The 21,048-nt window shown below is 55.7% G+C and overlaps 1 protein-coding gene across 3 annotated transcripts in view; it reads right to left on the bottom strand.

Annotated features, from left to right (window-relative positions):
* Positions 1-359: 359 nt before the first annotated feature.
* CDH22 (cadherin 22) overlaps positions 360-21,048 on the bottom strand; it is a 77,149-nt gene continuing 56,460 nt past the window's right edge. For 2 of the 3 annotated variants that reach the window (XM_027745896.2, XM_027745897.2), the window contains exons 8-12: positions 20,036-20,172; positions 12,879-13,000; positions 12,487-12,604; positions 4,823-5,074; positions 360-3,409 (exon numbers count right to left, since the gene is read on the bottom strand). In XM_027745896.2, coding sequence (XP_027601697.1) covers positions 2,871-3,409; positions 4,823-5,074; positions 12,487-12,604; positions 12,879-13,000; positions 20,036-20,172 — 1,168 coding nt within the window. In that variant the 3' untranslated portion in view covers positions 360-2,870. The remainder of the gene's footprint in view (positions 3,410-4,822; positions 5,075-12,486; positions 12,605-12,878; positions 13,001-20,035; positions 20,173-21,048) is intronic. The other variant, XM_039386223.1, reaches the window with a different exon arrangement.

Below are 21,048 nucleotides of genomic sequence, written 5' to 3'. Positions count from 1 at the left end.
AAGCCTGCTCCATCCTTCCATGGCCAGCAGCCACGTGCCTTGGGGACCAGGAATAGAGAAAGCCAAGGGCACATTTTTTCATCGTTTCCTTCAAATTCAGACAGAAAAAAATTACCCTTCTCTTGAAGAAGCTTTTTCTGATGAGCGTTTCAATGAAAAATGGGAAGAGGCCAGAGATGCAGCATCCTGCCAGTGGGAATGTGCTGCGGGCAGCAGGTGGATGGGCTGTGCTAGGCTTTGCCACAGCTTGTTCGGCCACAGGCAGCACCTGGCCCCTCTGGAAAGGTGCTGATGGGACCACACTGACAGTGCAATGTGAGGAAAGGAAACCAGACAAAATATGCACATAAGACTCGGGCTGGACGACAAGGAAATAATTTATTTCCAGGTCCCAGAAAGACCTTGAAAAAAATAACAAGGGTGAGGAAATCAACCTTCTAATTTCATCTGGGTAGAGAAACAAAAACCGAAGTGTGACTCCATCAGACATGGTGGCAGCTGCCATCTCCCCCCGCGGGTGCGGGGCAGGGGGCGCGGGCAGCGCAGCGCGGCCGGCTCGGCACCGCGCTCCTCCCCTATTTACACGTGGGGTAGAAACTAAAACGCAAGCGTGCGTGCATGCGCCGGGCAGGGATGGGGGGAACCCGGTGGGAGGTTTGCTAAACACGGACCCTGTCAGACCCCATCTCCTAGGACAGAGCCCTGCTATTGCACAACACTTGGCTAGAGGAAGGGCCAGTGCCGGAGGGGCTCGGGCACGGATCTGCAGCCCAGAGGGAAAACACGAACACATTCCTGAGGAAAGAGAGGGCTTTCTCCATTCTCCTGCACGGGGAGGGGGGGCAGGGGGTGGTGCAGGGCATGACTTGCCCGAGGCAGCGCGGCCAGAGCTGGCCCTCCAGAGCCCCGCTGCCTCCCCAGCATCATCACAGTGAACCAGCAGCACGCCAGGCTGGGTGCCAGCCACGGCATCCACCGCCTCCTCGGGGGGACCAGAGAGGCCCTACGGAGAAAGGAGCTCGTGGTCCCGGTATGAGCCAAGCTGGGGCTCTGCACAGGTGGCTGTGGCAGCAGCGGGCAGGGCAGGCACTGTGACAAGGACAGGTCCTGTCCCTCTCCACTGTCAGGTCTCACGCTGCAGCCAAAGGACCAACACCAGCAGCCGGGAAGCAACACACGGTAAAAAAATGAACACACATGTACATTTACAGTTAAACCTTCTCCAAGGAGAGAAAACACTGTGGTTAAACTAAAAGGACAAACCCAATGATAAGCCCAGGATGTGTCAGGCCTTGGGAGACCTTATCAGTTACCTATCAAGGATATAATTGATTTTTTTCCCAACATGAACAGATAAGGAGCTGCACTAGCCAGCGCTGCCTGAGACGCTGTGTGAGGGCATCGCTCCACATGCTGTTCAGTCCCCCCCGGGGTAGTCGGCAGGCTGGGAAGGCACAGGGCACCCCGTGCTTTCCTCCAGCATCATCTACAGCCCAAGGAGCAATGGCACGTCCTGCTGGCATCTTCCTGACCTGCCTTCCAAACCCAGGAATTTCATGCAGAGGCAGCCCCACTGTGGCAGCTCATGCTGGCTTCTTGCAGGGCACTGTGCCGGGGTGGCTACACTCCAGGGACCACAAGGTGTTACAGATTTGCTGCCCAGCCTGCAGCCAGCAGGCAGAGCAGCACAAGCAGGACCTGGCCTTGTGTACACCTCCCGGGGATGGCTTTTCTGTCGCCCATGATGATGCTTTGCTGTCAGCTGGGTGTAAGCAGGAATTATTCCCCCCAGTCAGGGGCTGGGGTTATCTCGTACCCTGCAGCATAGTCCTCCATGGGATGCAGCTCTCCCCAGCTGCTGTGGGTCAGGTAGCACTGATGTCCTGCCTGCTGCCCTGTGCAGCTCATACCGTTTGGTGACAGCCAGTGCCTGACTGAGAGCTCCATAAACCCTGAGTCCCACATGAGGGGCTGGCAGAGCCCGCTGGGGATGCTTCTCTGGGCCCCTCCGACGGTGCTCCCCAGCACTGTGACTGCCCCGCGGCTCAGGCCACAGCACCATGCCTTGGTCATGGGTGGGATGTCCCCATCTGTCACTGGGGCTTGTGGGGCACTCCAGGACCTTGCAGACAATGTCTGCTGTGCAGGGAGTGTTGGACAGCCCCTTCACATCACAAGCACCTCTGTGACCACAAGACAGGGGCGAAGAGATTGCAGTGCGGGGGTGAAGTGTGGTTTGAGGTGAGCAGCCGCTCTGTGCAGGATGTGATCCCTCCAATGCCATGCTGGCAGCTGGGGGCTGCTGAGAGGCCCACAGGGAACAGAGAGAAGGAAGACTCCAAAAAAGCAAGTGAACTTAAGGGGGGGGAAATCTTAACAGAAGTTAAAAGCTTGTTTCCTTCTGAAAGGAAAGCTCTTAAAGAAATCAAAGCTCCTCAAATACTCTGACTCAAGTGACAAAAACAATTTAGACAACAAAAGGCTCCCGGTTTGCTCTTCCTCTCCTGGATGGGGCTCACCGAACAGATCTATTTAAATGATAATTTGTGGGGGGAGAAATCGTCTCCAAACTCTCTTGAATTAGATTTTCTTTCTTAAGTTAATGCGTAGTGCTCTAATGAGGACTGGCATTGAGGAGATGAAGACACCACAGCCAGGCTCCTCCAGGCTCCCCAGCCCCTCCTCGGGGGTGCGGAGCCCACCCAAGCAGGAGGCAGCTGCAGAGGAGCAGTCCCCCAGTGCCCCCGGCCCTGCGGCGCAGCCCCTTTGTGGCAGCCGTGGAGTCTGGCCACGGTCCCCACGTGGCACCTCGCGGTGCGGGAGCCGCAGTCCAGGAGGCACCAGGAGCCTCGCAGGGGTTGGTGAGGCAGCTACGACTCCTCACTGTCCTCCTCGCCCCTGCGCCCCGCGTACAGCGCTGCCAGCTGCCGGAAGCGTGGCCCCCAGCCCCTCAGGTACGAGAAGTCCTGCTCCGAACTGCTGGACCAGGTGTTGATGGAGCTCAGGGAGGGCACAGGGGAGTCCGAGCCCTCAAAGGCATAGGTCTGGAATGAGTCATAGGGCGGCACAGAGAGGTCCTCGTCCGCCTGCTCCACCTTCCTGCAGATATAGTCTCTGAACACAGAGAAGTCCAGGTCCGGGCTCTGCACCCACTGTGGGAGGGCATGGAGCTCAGAGGCGGGGTTTCTGCCCGGGCCCCCATCTCCTGGCCCCCCACCTCCATCGCCACCTTTGATCTCACTGAAGTCGTAGAGACTGCGCAGGGCTGACATGTCGTAGGCCTCCGTGTCCTGCTCGCCACCCCCTTCATCGTTGTATTTGATGACATTGTCCCTCATGTCCTCGTCATCCTCAGAAGTCAGGTGGCTTTTGTGGTGTCGCTTCAGCGTGAGGATCAGAAGGACCAGCACTGGGAAAGGAAGAGATGGTCAGACGGGTGCAGGGTCTCGTGGAAGCTGTGCTCCCGCGGGGTGAGGACACCTCCTGCTCGGCAGCAGATGCAGAGGCAGAGCACCCCCTGGCATGGGGAGCCCCACCGGAATGCCAGACGGTTCCGATCAGCCAGGCTCATCGAGCAGCAGCCGTGCTGTGAACTGGCTTGGAGAGAGGTTTGCCCGGGCTCCAGTGCAGACCGGGAGCTTCCTTTCCCATGCAGCGCGACCGCCGAGACAGGAGGGACAGATGGATAAACACACGGCTGGACAGACAAACGGATGGGTTCTGCAGAAGATGAGTAGGAAAAGGGGGTGCATGAATCACAGCAGCAGCCAAATGTTGGGTGGGTGAGCGTGGAGCAGATGGCAGAGAGCCTGAGCAGTGAGCCGCAGCTGTGTCCTGGATCATCATCCATTCAGCCCATCACCTTTAAAGCACCGATGTGCACTTTATTCGTTTGGGCAATTAGGCAGAAATTTGTTTGCGCTGCGTTGGAAAATGAAACCAGTGTAAAGTGCACCCTGTGGGAAAGGGTTTTCTGAATGGAGATGCAGCAGGAGACGGGGAGTGGAGCCATGCCAAGCAGAGGAGACCTCACCAAACAACACGCTGGCTCCTACAGGTGTCCTACAGCCCTTGGAACCAGCCAGGAGCCAGTCCCAGGGCCTGAGGGCTTTCAGCAGCTGCATCCATCAACTGCCCTCTGCTAGACCTGAGGGCAGCACAACACCCCATGCTCAGAGCCCCTTCCCATGTGCACACAAGCCCATGCTCCCCCTGCACCTACACATCGTGCTGTGGTGGCCCAGCAAAGCTTGTGCCAGTGTGTCAGTGGCTGGCAGCAGCATTCCCGGGGCACAGGCCCTGATCTGGGCAGTGCTCTGGTTTGCGTGCACCCCAGCTCCATGCCCTGCCCACGTGCTCACACACGCTCCAACACTGACCCTTTCAGGTAAGAGCACACCTGTGCACCCCACATCTGCCAGCCTTGGTCACATGCTGGGAGCACACACCCCCTGTCTGCTCTGAGACACCTGAGCGGGCACAGCAGGGCAGCTGGCGAGAGCTCTTGGTTCCTGCCCATCCAGGTGGGGATGGAACCAGCAGCTCTCCAGGCTCCGCTGGGCACACCTGCCTGGCACAGGGAGCCTTGCCCCGGCTGCCTCGTGGAGCCCAGCACACAGGAGCTGGGGCGAACACGGGAGCTTCCCTGCTGGTGCCCCACTGGCAGGGCTGAGATTCCTGCCTCCCATGCTGCAGCTAGCAGGGAGCAGACAGATGCAGCCTGCTCCATGCCCACAGCACCAGCCTGCACGTGTTCATGTGATGCTGACGGAGGGGACCTGGGACAGGACAAGAGGGGCCCGGGGGACAGGCAGGAACTCACCAACCAGAATGAGGACACAGACCAGCAGCGCAATGAGGGCGCCGGGGCTCAGCGTGGCCGACACGACATAGGCTGTGCTGTTGCAGGACTGGATGGCCCCGTTGCTGTCGCAGCCACAGACACGGATGGTCAGAGTCCCCGTGCTGCTCAGGGCCGGGGGGCCGCTGTCCACCACCAGAATGGGGAGCAGGTACACGTCCTGCTCCTGGCGGTTGAAGCCCACTCTCTGTGTGTGCACCGCAGCCGTGTTGTCTGCAGGGAACAAGCAAACCCACAGTGAGGTCACCCTCATGTCACAGCCTGCAGGACCCTCCACGAGCTCCTCCATGCTCTGGATGAACAGCAGCTCTTCGTGCACCATCTCCAGCAGCTGCCCTGAGAGAGGCTGGGGCCTCTCCCTGCTCCATTGCAGGGACCCAGCTCATGGCTCCCCAGCACTGCAGCCTGAGTGACCAAAGGTGCCCAGCTCTGCTTCAGCACATGCCCCTTTGCTGGCACCTCAGGGCCAGCCTGGTGTTTCCCTGTCAGCACACCCAGGATTGAACCTCACACAGGAGCAGCAGCAGGTGAGTGTCTGAGCTGCACTGACAAACAAAACAGGTAGAGCAGAGAGAGGGGAAAAACCTTCCAAAAGACCATCTGAGAGTGGCACAGGGTCAGAATCAGGATAAAAATCAGTTTCTGACATGGACACCAGAGCAGACAGGGTGTGCAGGTGGCACTGAGCCTGAAAGAGCAGACACAGCTTCCAAACCCAAGAGACGTATGTGAAGGGCCCTGCCAGAGGGCCAAACACCCCTATGATCCTCTGTAACTCCTGAAGGAGCAGGCAGAGCTCCTTCCAATCCTCCCAGTCAAGTCAGCCATCCTCCTCCCCATCTGCTCACACCCTGCTGCTTCAGGGGCTCAGCTGGCACTGCACAGCCCATTACGATCCCATTAACACGGCCACTTCACGGGACCCTCCAGGGCCCCGGTGCCAGCGACGAGCCCAAGAAGCAGCTGCTGCTGACTGGGAGCAGGGAGGGAGGGCAGGGACAGCAACTGACACTCGGATCCACTCCCTGCTCAGGGGTGCTGCCAGCAGCAACACAGGCAGGGTGTGGCTGAGCAGCAGGTGACAATTGCAGTCAGGTCTCAGAAGCCACTGCTGACTGTCTGCAGTCTTTATCTAACAAAACACAGACTGGCCCACTCGCAGCAAGGTGCTGTTGTCTACAGACTGTCCTCATCAGACATGATTTGTGCTGGACCAGCCCCTTTCTCTATGAATCAGCTCTTTGATTGGAAAAGACATGTACTATAACTCTGGCCCTTGGGCTGCTGCCACCGCGGAAATTGCCGTATGGATTGGGTGCTGCATGAGAGCACACGGGGCACGGCAGGGACAGGAGGCGAGCCAGGAGAGGGGCATGCACTGAGTGCAGGGGGAGGGAAGACCCACTGGCCAGCTGGGAAGTAAGTCCTGGAGGCACTGCAGGGCAGCCAGGGCACAGCAGAGCACAGAGCCCATCTCCTGCCCTGCAGGACACCGGTCACTGTGGCTGAGACTCCTGGAACAGGACATGGTACCAGCACTGTGGAACTGGGCAGAGCTGGCAGGACGAAAAGGGGAGCACCAGCCTGGGCAGAGGTGCCTGGGGAGCATCAACCCCTGGGTGCAGGCAGGCTGCTGAGAGCTGCCTATGGCCTACCAAGGATGAGCTAGGGGAAAAAAAAATTATTGTTATGCTAATCGTTTGCACAAAGGTAATGAGACCTCATTTGGTGCTGCTCCCCCTGCCTTGCTGCAGCATAGCAGGGAGATATAAATAATGTTAATGGCACCATCTCAGCAGGAGACCAGGACTAACTCCTAGCTAGCCCAGCTAAGGGTAAGCCTCGGACACTTGGATCCAGTGGAGACAAAGTCACAGGACAAATAGGACAGACCAAAGTGCTGTGAGAGAGCAAGGCTCTGGCCACAGCCCAGGAGGGTCATCTTTGCTGGCACTGGCACATCAATCAGGTCACCAGACGGGGGCTGGGGTCAGATTCTGGCTCGGAGGATCCCTGAGCACACAGCCCTGCACCTCCACTGCAGCTCAGTCCACCTCTGGCCCAGGTCTGAAGGAACACAGTGCTTGGGAGCTCTCCCAGCTGCCCTTCAGCACTGTGTAAATGCGGTGGTAGCACCAGCTCCAAACCTCTCTGGAAATGCAGCAGGAGGCTGGCAACTCCCTTCTGTTTACAGCCAGCTCCAGCTCCTGTTAGGGACCTGCCATGCTGTATTTTTAGAAACAGTCTCTAGAAACCAGGGGAAAATACACATGCAAGTGGCAGAGAGGCAGACACCAACCTCAGCTCAACTGAGATGGCTCAGGCAGTGTGGCACCACCCAGCCCCCACCTCCAGGGACGGGAAGGAGAAATATTGCCACTGCCAAACCCACCAAGTCACAATAAAGCAGTCAGTACTTAAATCTACGAGCAGCATGACAGACAGCTCTGCTCTGAGAAACCTCGGCTCAGGAAGGGCCTGAGGGTTTGCTCTGTGATCCAAAACTTGGTGCAAGGGAGCAACAAAAATCCCAACTACAAACACTATTTTAAACATCTTGAAACCGCATTTTCTCTTCTGAACAGGGTGACACGAGCCCTTCCTACGGGAGGGAGATCTGCAGAAATTTCACATCTACACCTGCGACACTGCTCACCAAGGCTGGACAGCCAGTGCCCAGCCTGGCACAGACCAGCTGCCTTGGGCATGGAAATGGCTCAGCCGTCCCCCCACTGCCCCCCAGCTGTGCCCAGGCTCTCCAGAACCACGGACAACTGTCTGCTCTGTTGACTGTTTGCACTCCCGTTACTTGCAAACCTCTGTGTTCCCCTCTGAGATACTCCAAAAAAAGCCGTGCTGCTGCCATGCAATCACAGTCCCTTTGACCACAGAAGTGAAGAATATTTTGCCTGGGTCTGGGAAAACATATCCTGGAAGACGAAACCAAAGGAACCTCCTACAAAACAATGTAATTTCTCTTGGTTGTTTCTTTACAGTCAGCTGACCCACAGCAGCTTCTTCAGGATGCGTCTTGGCGCAGATTGGTTTGCAACAGCACAGCCCGGGCAGGCCTGGCCCCGCAGCCCTCGCGTCTCTTCCTCCTCAGCAGCTTCCTGCCAAGTCCATTTCTGGGGTGACAAGGCCAAGGAGCAGTGCTGCCCACACTGGAACGGGAGCAGACGTTAATCCACAGCTTCCCTGCACAGACAAGTCTGGGTCTCCACACTTGGTTTCCTGCCCAGTCCCCGCAAAGCTGCACCTTCTGCTGCGGTCACACCGTTCCAAAGGCTGTGCCGAGTGTCCTGTGATGCCCCAGCCAAACCATTTGCTATCACTGCCATCTTGTTGCACAAACTGACATTTTCTCTGCAGGTTTCCTCTGCCACCCTCTCCCTGATCACACAGTGACATTATCCCACGTCACATCACATCGCCTTGTGTGATGGGCAGGAGACGGCCCCTCTGTCCCCCCGAGGAACAAGTCACTGGACAAGGCAGGAAACGATGCGAGCCGAGCGAGCAGGGACCCATCAAGGCTGCCCTAAAGGAAAGTTTAGAAACACAATATACTCTGGTGGGAGCTTAACATCACTAGGAATAATAAAACAATTAAGTCTCTCAGATTCCCTCTCCAAATAGGCTCTTGGCAGCCTCAAAGACAAAACTAATAAATCCTTCTCATAACTCAATCTCAAGCAGTGCTAGGAGAGCAGGAGGGATTTTTATGTCCCTGCCCTCTCCTGCACTCACAGGGCCCTGTGAGCATCTGCCTTCCTCTTCTCCAGCAGCTGCCCTGCTGCACCAGTGCCCAGGCACACCAGCTCCAGGGAGGAGCCCCTGGCACCCGGCCAGGCCCACGGGCATGCTGCTGCCAGGGCTGCCCAAAGGGAACAGACCCCCTTCAGCCCCAGGTAGTGCAGCTGGTAGAAGAAACATCCTGTTTTTCCCTTTTGCCTCTTCCTTCTGCTGAGTTCTCTGGGTGCCAGGCCAGCAGCAACACTGCTGCTCCTTCCCCATTTGCTCAGCCCCGTGGAGGTTCGATGCTCTTTTACACACGGACCCCACCCCCCGGGTCAAATCAGCATCTGTGCTGCTTGTGCTGAGAGTGGCATCCCTGCGGGGCGGGAAGTGGATTCCTCTATCCTCAGGCAGTCCTCAAATCCCAACATTTTCCTTTTGATTGTTACAATTTTCAGATCTTCTATCACCCATTACATGCTCTTAATGAGACCTGCAGAGAGTTCAGACATCTGCTTGCCTAGCCCTTGAGCCCTGGAGTCAGTAGCTCCATGTGTCACTCCATATTACCTAGCACTCCTTCCAGGTTGCCGGGCTTGGATGCCTTCTACCATTCCTTCCAACACAATTAGCATTTCTTGGAGAACATGATTTCAGGCTTTAATTGCCTTTGATCCTTCTGTAATCAATTTTCTCAGACCAGAAAGACCCAGCAAAAGGCGAGTTAGGAGACAGAGGATAGCAAACGTCTTTGGAATGGCACCAGCTGGACCTGAGCGTGGTCAGCTTCTCTAATTCCATCTCTTCCTTTAGTCATTCCATTTGTTGGGCATCTTCCTTCTGGATCGTGACTGTTGTTACCATAGGTGACATTTGTTCCTTGTCTGAAGAATCGGGAAGTCTGTGAGCAGTCCCTTGGGCAGAGCAAAAGCATGGAAAGAAAGATGCCAGTAGAGAGGTACCCGTAGGACAATGGCGCTGCTTCCAAAAGTCCAACTCCTGCAAACCAGCTGTAACTCAGCTACACAGTCACCTGCAGGGACACCCTTGGCTCTCATGCCTCCAACCCAGAGCACTGGAGACAGAGGAGCCCTGCGTGCTGCTGGGGCTGTGGGTGCGAACTGCAGGCACCTTGCAAGGGCCATTCCTGCTCTGTGCAGAGTTGGCAGCAGCAGAGCCTGGCCCGGCAGGGTTTGGGCAGGCAGTGCTGCTGGGGCTGTGCCTGGGCAGCACCAGGCTGGAGCACACCTGCTGTGTCACTGCAGCTGTACCCCTGTTTACGAGCAGGTACTCCACAAGCTCATCACCTGATGGATGGGCTGCCCCATTAATCGCCCTGGGCTTTCCCTAAAACCCTCACAGACCCCTCCACGCTGCCCCTGAGGAGCCTTGGAAGAGCCCTGGCAGTGCTCAGCGTCCCCTCTGGTCCTACCCTGCCTGTCTGTGCTCCCACACGCAGGACAGGGCTCTGCACTCGAACCTTTACCTGCCTGTCACTTGCTCTGCTTCCCCAGCTGTGCACGGGGTCAGTTCTGCCCAGCAAGGTGCTTGCCCGAGCAGACCCCACGCCAGGGACCCCCAGAGGGAGCCCCAACATTGTCCTCAGCACTCCCAAGGCAGTGCTGAGGACAAGTCACCTCCTGAGGTGGCTTTCTGCTGCCATGAAGGAGCCAAGGGAAGTAGGTGCAAAGGAAAAAAAAACGGATTTAAGCAAGAGCTTAGCGAATCCATCTGTGCTGACATCCATCAGTGTCACTCCTTGGCTGCAAAAGCAATATTTATAAATCACGTTTCAAAACTGGCTACAAATTTGTACAAAGAAACAGATGGGCTGGTGGTAGCAGTTTGTCACCACTGATATTTATATGGGGGAGTAGAGACAAGTGCAAGAGGGGTGAATGCACGAGAGGGAAGCAATAGAGGAACACAAGGGAGGATGCAGCAAGAAGACCTGTGAGAGGAGTGGCAAAGGCGAGTGTACCCAGGGCACTTGATGAATTGGAGGAGGGGGCAGAAATCAAAGGGAGGGAGATGGCACCAAGACACATGCCTGCTAGAAATGAGGGGTGTCTCCATCTGCACAGGCAGCCACCTCCGCTTGCTGTGGAAGACAGCACTGCTCAGCACTCAGGAGGGTCTGCAAACACTCTGGGAATAACCCTGCAGCAACAACATTTGTTTTCCCAAGAGCAGGAGGCGGAGGTGATGCCAGCTTTTACTCATTTTATGCAGTGTTACACCACACGCAAAGCGTGAGGGATCGTTTAGCACAAAGAATTACCCCGTGCCACGAGAGCCTCATCCCACTCAAGAGAGCAGCAGCTCTGGAGGAAATGGTGGCACACAAGCCAATGTCCTGAATCTACTACAATGCCAGCTCTTGGGTTGGTGGACCCCAGAGGCCCAAACGGGGTGTGACCCCTACACAGGGCTGGGAAACCAGGCAGCCCCTGCTAAACCCCAGCCACCCCCAGCCACATGCCCTGCCAGATCAGCAGAACAGCAGTGGTGGCCCTGGGATGGCAAACTGGCCATGGTAGAGACCCTGGCCCAGAGCCAGGAGCACGGCCTTGGGCTCCTTGGAGCCCCGTGAGGGTCTGGGCAGGGATGGACACCCGGGTGCAGCTCAGTGCACTCAAGCACATTTTCATAAGGTCCTTCAGAGAAAGTGAGGGAAGTTAATCACTGGGTGTGGGGCAAAATCTTGCTGAGGATTAAAGCCTTCTTACATGATAAGAAGCAAAGGTCTTGTAAACAGCTGCCCTCTGAGCACAGGGGGAGGGGCTCAGGTCAGGGACAGCTGAGCTTCTCAGGACACAAAACAATACCCAGCCCTTCTACCATCACATCTGAAGTTTTTCCAGCTTGACTGTCCCTAATAACGCGGAACTGGACTGAGCAAGCAGGATCTTAAGTCAGCAGAAGGCTCCTCTGATAAGCTTGAAACAAAGTAAACCAGACTTTTGACAGATGAAGCTGCAAAAGCAGAGACAGAAAATGGTTTTAAAAGAAAACCCAATCAAAACCAAAGAAGAATTTCAATGTGATCTGCTAGCTTCCATCAGGGCTGGCCTCTGTGACAAGTGCGTGTGCATCTGGCTGGAGAAGGTCCCGGTATCTGCAGGGGTCCCTGCTATACCTACTGCTGCAATCAGCACCTAAATGCACCCTAAACACCAGTCAAAAATAGCCTGATAACTACTTTTCTGGATTCTTATTGTCCACACAAATGCCACTGAGTCCAGGGACATAGAGAACCCCGGAGGAATAGACATGCTTGGCTGCATGTCCCAAAGGACAGGATGAGCCCCAGGAAAAGCAGAGGAACTGCATCCTGGAGCCATCACCTCACAGGGAATCAGGTTCTGCAGGCTGTATCCCAGAGGACCCACCATGGCCACAGGCTGGCTGTGGTATGACCACACTGCCTGTTTGTCAGGGAGATGGGGCTGCCCACCCACACGGCAGCCCCAGGATGACCCACGCTCCAGGATTTACCTTGTAGAGGGATAAATCATAATACTCAAAACGTGTGTTCATCTATAAATCTACATCATCTCCTTGCCTGCAGGCAGGTTGGAGATTCCACATGAAGAAAGGGATCGAGAGCCCTGAAAACACCAAAGGCTTAACCAGACAGCACGAGAGGAGCTTTGGAGCTCCTTGCAGCAGGGAATAAAGCTGGCAGAGCCTCCTTGAGGAAATCCAAGCTGCTAGCTGACCAGTCCCGCCATTTCAGGCTGGCAAGAAGCCCTGTGGCATGCCCAAAGCACCTGGAGTTCCACCTGGCACAGACAGACCCTAAGCCCACGGTCCATCTGCCTCCTCACAGCCAATGGTGCCACTCAGCCCAAGGGCTGATGGGCCAGGGGTGCAGCAGGACTTACCCTGGATGTCCAGCAAAGAAAAGTGGTGGTTGTTGGTGGCTTCAGGTGCCAGCGTGAAGTAGAAATGATGGCCGCTCTGAGGCTCATCCCGGTCCACAACGCTTATTGTCTGGATCAGCTGTGGGGAGAGGGCAGAGGTGAGCACCAGGGTTGCATCTGCAGCCTCTCCCAGGGCCCTGCACGCAGGGTCCAGCCAGTGACATCACTGGCTGAGGCCACGGCACGGGATGAGCCATGAGACGGGCTCGGCTGTGGGACACGGGCAGAGTGATTCCCAGCGTGACAGGGGCTGCATGGGAAGAGTCTCAGGCAGAAGGGGATGGACTGGCAGGCTGGCACTGGTCCAGAGCACTGCCTGCAGCATGAGACCGGGGTTGGGGGACACCCACTACCTGGCCTGGCTTGGCATCCTCACACACAGCAGCTTCATACGGAGTGGCGAGCTCAGGCGGATTGTCGTTGACATCCAGGATACGGATACGGAGAGAGGCCCTTGACACCTGTGAGTGATTATCTGAAACAGAAAGAGAAGCAGGGCTTCAGCACAAAGTGCTGACTGCTGTCAGTGAGCAACCCTCCCCTTCCCAGTCTGGTGGCTGTGTGGCTGCAGCCAGCACTGAGGGTCACACAGCACCAAGGGACACACAGCACTGCATCTCTGCCTGTGGCACGGACCATCTCCAGGACAGCAGCACCTGCAGAGCATCACTCAGCCTCATTGCTCCCTGTAAAGAATCCCAACTGCTGGGCTATGTGCCAAGGACTCAGGAAACATCACCATCAGCCTGATCTACCCCTGAAAATGCTGAACAGCCTAGAGCAAGTCCTGGCCATAAGGGCCAGTCACATCTGGTGAGGATCTGTGCTGCAGCCAAACAGCACAGAAAAGGCACAAGAAGGTTAGGACATGAGAACATCACCCCCTGACCTGGATCCTAACCCATAAGCCCTGGGGGCTGGTGGCAACATCCGAGAGCGGAGTGAACAGAGCCAGCATGTGAAACAGCTGAGATCAACTGAGGGCACAGGGTGGTGGTGAGATCTGTCCCTCCACGTCCTCTACACCCAGGTGACCTGGTGGTGACTGTGCCCCATTGAGGCACAGGGCTCCTGCCTCATGCTGAGGGACCCAAGTCTCTCATGCTGACACTGTTTTTTGTACTGTCATCAGCAGCTTCAACTTGAACCCAGCACCATCCACCAGCTGGCATGAGAGGGGTCACCCAGTAAGAGTGAGGGCAGTCCCCCCAACCCCACACTTACCAGCCCAGCCTCGCACAGGCAGTGGTCCCAGGGGCTCACAGCCCACTCCCCTCCTCCCTTGGGGTGCACAGAACCGCTGGCTGGGACAGGTTCAGTCCGCAGGTGGGACGGGGACAGTGTTTCCACCTCCACTCACTGCAGCGTCACTGCCCTGAGCACAACTTCCAAGGGACACCGAGACTGTGCCACAGGATTATAAATCACTCTGGAGGGACTGATGTTTGCTGAAGCATCTCATACATGCCCAGAAATGAGAACTCCCTCTTACTCCACCTCCTTTGTTTTACCCAGAGGTTGCACCTGTGACAGAACTAATGCCTCTCTCCATGCTTGGGCAGGAGTTCTGCTGCCTGTTTGTCTATAACATTATTACTGGCCCCTGCAGATCAGGTGGGGGAGGACCCAGAGGAGAAGAGATTTAGCACTGCTCCATAATTAGCTGGGAATCTAAGCCCCCTCCCCAGAGCTGCCTTCACCCCATTCTCATGTTATCACTCCCTCTCACCCAGACCAGCTGCTCTGGTAACTAGATGGTTGTTTTTGGGGGAGGGAGACAGAAGTCGTGACTAAAAGCCTGGAACTATGTGTTATTTTAAAAGGCATGTTGGTGCAGTGAAATAAACTGCAGTTGCTTTCAGAGAGAGAGAAAGGGGGAGGCAGCAGGGCGAGAAGGGAGCCTGGGGAGGCGGAGGGGTGTGCGCCTGATGCCCACAAATGAGCAGGAGGAAAAAGGGTCCAATTCCTGCAAGAAGGAGAACGACAGCATCTCATCACCCCCTCCTCAGCCCACAGGAAGATGGATAACCACCCCTGCTGCTCAGCTCTGGAGCAAGCTGGCACTGCCGGCACGGAGGAAAGGCAGAAAGAGAAGGGAGGAAGAAGAGCCTGAAGGGAGGAAGAGCCCAAAACCCCACCTCTTCCCCTTCCTAACTGTAACCTAGAGGAGTGGGGTTCCTCCCTCAGTGCCCCACAAAGTCTGAGCTGGCTGGGAGCAGGAGCCAATCCCAGTGCTGCCAAACACTCCTCAGAACCTGTTGTGTGCCATGGAGGTTCTGCAGGGCCAGCTCTGGGCACCCAGGTGAGCCTGAGCATGGCAGCTTCACTTCGAGACCACCTCCCAGAGCCCCTCAGGAGGGATGTGATCAGCATGTTTAGAGCCAAGCAGAACCACAGGTCCGTGCTCTTCCACAGCTCCAGCTGCAGCTGCCGGGAGCACTTTGCGCCACGCACGCGAGCGGAGTCACCCACAGGATCTGCACAGAGCTGAGCACCCGCACCGAGCCCTGCCTGACGTCCCACTCCCCCAGGCACAGCACAGTGACCTTTCTTAATGCACCCTGTCATACCAAAGCTCTCCTTTTGGCCCTTCCAAAACTGCTGAAGCCTGAGGCTCACGCTCACTCCTGGGTCAGTGACAAGGTTAAAATTTGACGTGTCCAGAAACATCAAGGTTAGAAACGCAACTACTGCACCCTTGTCTACCTTTCCAGCGAGGCCCACATCAGCTTCTTTTTTTTTTGGCTGTACAGTGTATATTTGAAGGTTCCCCAAATGCTTTATCAATCTCCCTCTTCCTCTGAGCCACTACCTGGAGTCACGGGTGGGAGATATGAAAAATGGTTGGATGTACTTGATAAAAGTTATCTTCAAAACATCTGAAATATGTTTTCTGTAACTGCGTGGCACAAACTGAATTTATGACAGCAAGAAGTGCGATTAGGATTGTTGGAGTACATCTGTGATGAAAGGCACAAAGCACTTGACTAATGCAGGCTTCAAGTCTGCAAGGCCAGAAACTCTGACCTGTGCTTTCTCTACCTGTGTGCACGCACCCAACACACGCTCCAGAACACAAGCAAAGGCTCAGCAAGCAGGTTCTAGTGCCAGGAAGAGCAGCAGAGGGGGTGGATGAAGCTATTTGTGTGGGTGGCACAGCAACCTGCCCTCGCAGGGCTCTGCCAAGCAGCACCTGGCCCAGGGCCGGGGTGAGGGTGGCACGTGCAGGCTGAGGGCAACTGGAAAGCAAAAAAGCCACCTTCCATTGCAGCATCTCTCCTCGGTATTCCAGCTCAGCTGACTGACATGCAAATTAGTTTAATTATTTCTTCTTCTAAAATAAATTATATTTTGCAGTGGCTGCAATATGTTGTGTCAGGCAAAATTACATTCAATATTTTTAAACTAATTGATGTCAGCCTTGAGAAAACCTGATTGACAGCAGCGAGGAAACTAGGCTGCTACCTAAACGCTTTCCTAAATTAAAATTAAACATGCCGTTTTTCTGCATTTCCTTCAGGAGTTGGAATGCTATTAATCTGAAAAGACTGAGGAAAGAGACATGGAAAATACACAGAACAAGAGGGAGATGCTGGAAGCACAGCCGTGCAGCACGGGAGATCCAGGCTGGTGACTGGCAGCTGCCTTTGCCAACATGGGAAGAATTATTTCAGAGCCACTGGAGCTGCTGCGGGTGGGGGACGGAATCCTGCCCAGCGCTTCCATGCTGCTGCATCTGCACTTGCTCCAACACAATTACCAGCATGGTTCAGGGCATGCACTGAGTGCCAGCTGGACCCCCCATGCCCAGGTGCCACATGGCAAAACAGGCAGCACTTGGACAGGACAGGCAGTGCTGGGACAGGACAGGCAGTGTCAGGACGCTGGAGCAGGAGATGGTCACAGTCCTGCTGCACAGCAACACTCTGGCTCAACACTCAAATGCTTCAGCCACATCCCAAAGTATTTTTCTCAATGTAAATAAGCATGGAAGTAATCTAAACAGGACGATATTCTCATCTTGAATGTTCAGACACAAAATGCCAACTTGCCCTCCCCCTGAGCTGTGGATGACTGAGTGCCAACAGGACCAACACTGGGCAGTTCTGGGCAACTGCTCACCAAGGCTGGAGCTCTGCAGCAGCAGCTCACAGGGATGGGAGGGGACTGGGGATACTCAGCCACCCCTGTCATGGCAGGAAAGGAGGAACCAGCGGTTACTGTGCTGGGTTGCAGTTATTACCCCTCCAAACCTGCACACAAACTCACAATAAAGCACTTTGCATTTTTACCCCCAAACCTTTCCTGTGGAGCTCCAAATCCAGCCATTGCCGAAGCACACATGCCATTTGCCCTCCTGCCTGCACAGAGCCATGCAGGGTCTCACACACCAAGGGATGCTCGGCAGCTTCTCTGGGTCTGAGGAGAGCCCAGGGCACAGCAGCACCTGGGGTAGCCCAGCTCACAGACACTGCTGGGCACAGCGTACGACCTGCTCTTCTGTGTCAACACCAAGCTGGTACAATACTGAATTCAAAATTTTTATATTAGTAAGGAAGTCAGGAGAGGCAGGAGTGGAATTTATTCCTTGCTACCTCGGCGAATTGGGAAAACAAAACGCAGAGCAGAAGACTGGGATGGGCCACTCTGCTCTCCAGCCCCGATGCCACGGCTGTGGAGCACAGGGTGGGTTTGTAGCTCTTGGTGCAGGTCCTGCCTGCAAAGCAGAGCACTGGTGGCAAGGACAGAGCAGGGGCATGCCAGGGGTATGGCTCCTCTGACAGGAGGCTACATCAGAGGCTGGAGCTGAGAACGTGGCTCCCTGCTGAGGGGATACAAAGTGGAAGCAGCAGTTAAGCCAAGTAACACATAAATGGCTCTCACCTCTCCTGAGTCTTGCCCAAACTCAGCAGCATGAGAGTCATTAAATCGCATCCAAACACAATGCTCTGATTAAAGCCAGTCTCCAGCAGGAAGATTTATCATCTCAATTACCAGCAGTGGACACAGCAGTCAAGGCCTCATCATTTTACATGAGCAAAGAGGAAAACAGGAAGAGAATCACTAATATTAGCCCAAGGAAGGTAAACAGCTTGCGAGCAAGATGAAGATTTATCTGTGGAAGTGCTTGGCCTGGTCCCAGGCCAGATTAGCTGAACAGCCCCCATGTTTCCTGCCAGCTGCCACGCTGTGAGGCCAAACACTCCAGTGGTCCCTGGCTGGCCAAGGCAGCTCATGCTGGGGGTGCCTGGTTGGGGGGGCAGAGCTGCCTCCACTCCTCCTGCAGCAGCATCAGCCCAGCCAGCTCATGGGCACAGCCAGGCACCTTCTGCAGCTTTTCTTACTGCTCTCAGAGGCAAATGCACTCTGTGATATCTGCAGGTGGGACATGTGCCCCTGGACACAGTCTCTGCTGCAGGACAGGACTGTCCAGGGTCGGGGCACAGCTCCTGCATGGAGCTGCTCGAGCCTCACGGGCTCCCTGTGGAAAGAAGGGCTGCCAGAGGGCTGTCTGTCCTTCAGCCACCAGCAGTCAAACCCTGTTCAGGACAGCCCTGCCAGGAGACTGGGCGGGCAGCTCGAGGCGGCCACAGGGATGCAACATCTTGTGCCTGGCACTGAGGGAATCAGGTGGCCATGGGTTCCCCCCCTCCCCAACGAGCCAGAGCGCCAGAGGCACGAGTCTGGGTAGCAGGATGCCCAGTTGGCTCGTTCCATTCCTCCTGCCAAGTTTACGTCTCACTGAGGAAAGAGAATATTTTACCACTTGCCTCTCCTGTCTGTACCTGGTAAGGTCCAGCCTGGTGCAGCAGCCCCTGCATGCCCATGGTGAGCACCCCCGGCCCCCAACACCTCTGTGCCAGGAACTGCACTGCTGGTTGTGCTGCTGCCAGCATGGAGGCTCCCAGTCACCCTGCATTCCACGTTCCCACTGCTGCAGCTGACCCCACTTCACCAGGCACAGCCTGACAGCTGCTGCACAGCCCCCTCCGAAACCCCTCCATCACTCAGAAGGCTGTACCTTTACAACTGCCCTTTCCGCCAGAGGATTCAGACATAAATTGTACTTTAAATTCAATATCAGTCATTAATATTTCATGATTACAAAACGTTAAGGATAATGTCACTGGGAGGGATGTCTGGGCAGTTAAAACGGATGAGTCAGAGCTCACCACGGGAGAAGTCAGAGCACTGAAGAGTCTCCCTGGTTTTTGAAGCGATCCAGCCTGACAGGCTTCTCTGCCGGAGGGGAGCCACAGCATTTACTGACTTGTTCTGAAATCCTAGCCACTGCGTGTAAATATTGTCCTTCTGATTCTTGTCACCTCACGTTTCCTCTGGATGCTGAGTTGTGCTGCAATGCCGCCCTCCCCTCTTCCCAGCAGAGCCTCCCCATGGAGCCCCCAGGACGGGCCATGGCTCAGCAGTGGGCTGCCCTCCCTCTGACATGGCCAGGCAGTGCCAACACACCCACCCATCTCCAGGCCAGCCAGGGCTCCCGACAGTGCCAGTGCCACAGCCAGAGAGGGCAGGGTGACCCCGGTCAGCCGGCACAGAGTGTCAGCACAGAGGGGCTGTGACACGAGGCAGAGGCAGGGACATCCCCCCGGGCAGCACGGGTCTGACCAGGGCCACTGACCCTCCTCTCCCTGGGCCATGGGGCTTGTGCCATTGCCTGGCTGGGGTGGGTGGCAAGATCTGACCGCTGGGACCCAAGTCAGGCCCTGACTCAGCTCCTTGAATGTGAACAGCACCTTCAATGCTCAAGAACAAGCAAAGAACCAAGAATCAGAACTCCTGAGGATCTCCTAGAGTGAAGCCTAGGTTCCTACCCACAGACAGACAGGCCTTGGCACACATCAGCAGGTGCTCTGCAGCCACAGAGGCTCCCTGGTATCCACTGTGGGGTGGAAGGCAGAGCACAGCAGGGCCCAGCCTGCCCTGGTGACTTGCATATCCAAAATATGGAAAACTTGGAAGAACATGGCAACGCCTTTCTGTTTCCCAGCATGATGCCTGGGACACTCTGCCCCCACAGTTCCCCTCCCACTGCTGCAGTGCTGGGACCATCCCACACAGCATGAGCCCCAGCAGAAGCAAGTGCTGACAGCCACTCAGTGCCACAGGGCTCCAGCTGATGGGACATCCACAGGCAGCACATGACTGATTTTGGGGGATGCAGGTGATGTGAACATCCCCCCCGGGGAGCCCCCAGTGCCACTCAGCAGGTGTGACTGCGGGGAAGGAGCTGCACAGGGATGACTGGCAGAGATGGCGCATAGATAACACAAATTTGATTAGTGTTCATCAAACATACTATTCGACCATGCTCCCTTATTAATGCTCGAGTCTGGAAGAGTATTTTTAGGTTGTCTAGGGAGATGTCAGACTCAGTGCTGCTGCATTTATGTTTTTTACTTCAGTGTTGATTAACACTCGCGTCTTGGCCACCCCTGCAGTGACAGCACCCAATGCTTCTCCCTCTCCACACAGCCCTCCTCCATCTCACCTGCTTCCATCGCCAGGACAGTGATGTTGTGCCACCCTGCTGTCTCCCGGTCCAGGACCTTTCCCGTCACAATGGCACCTGTTTTGGCATCGATGTCAAAGATCCTCTCGGAGTCCGTGCTGCGGTCGATGGCGTACCTGTGACCAGGCAAAAGGGGAAATGGTGAGCAGCTGGATGTGCCAAGCCCACCCTCGCCATCAGCCCCAGAAGTACTGGAATATAACACAGCAGACCTGTGGAATATAACACATGCTCTTCCTGTGCTGCAGGATGGTACAGGAAGGGCATGTATTCTGCCAGGCTGGAAGCCCAGAGCTCTCAAGTCAAATGAAAATGTGGCTCTCGGTGCATGAAGTGGAACTATGCACAGACTGTGGACAAGGGGAAAAACCTGCTCTGATGGGAACCTTATGCTCTGGTTAGACAGAGCGATACAGAAATCGTGGGCTATAACTTCACTCGTGACTCTGGGAAGCTTCAGAGCTGTAGGTTCAGGAAAAGCACAAACCCAAACTGAAGTTGAGCATGTGCACCTCACCTGCTACCCTCTCTGCTGATCCTGCCACCACATCCACCCAAGTGAGAGACCTGGAGTGCAGCACAACAGCACACATGAGCCAGACCTGTGGACACCCTGAAATGCAGTTATAGCAGGCACAAAGGATGAGGTCTCCTCTGCACCCACACTGAACCTGTGCAACTGGTGCAGCAATCCTGGCAGCAGAGAGGTGGGCAGCAGCCAGCACCCCCCATCAACACAGCACATCATGCCAGCAGCCCCGAGATTTGCCCTATTTTGAGCTTCCCACTCCCACAAGGAACAGGCTGAAGAGCTCCTCCAGCTCTGTCCCCAACTGCTCAGCAGAGACTTCTCACAGGCAGCTCTAACTCTTCTCCTTCAGTTGCTCCAGTGCTGCCTTAAACAGCCCCCTCCCTGAGGGGTGGAGCCCACATGCTCCCTGTGCCACCTCCAGAGAACATGATTCCCACTCTCCCCGAGGGCAACCCCACAT

The sequence above is a fragment of the Pipra filicauda genome, unplaced genomic scaffold (assembly GCF_003945595.2).
Source record: "Pipra filicauda isolate LSUMZ 115617 unplaced genomic scaffold, ASM394559v2 scaffold474_size475410_pilon, whole genome shotgun sequence".
In the NCBI taxonomy this organism is placed as follows: Eukaryota; Metazoa; Chordata; class Aves; order Passeriformes; family Pipridae; genus Pipra; species Pipra filicauda.
Note: the sequence above shows the minus strand (reverse complement) of the source record. Positions and strands in the feature narration are given on the sequence as shown.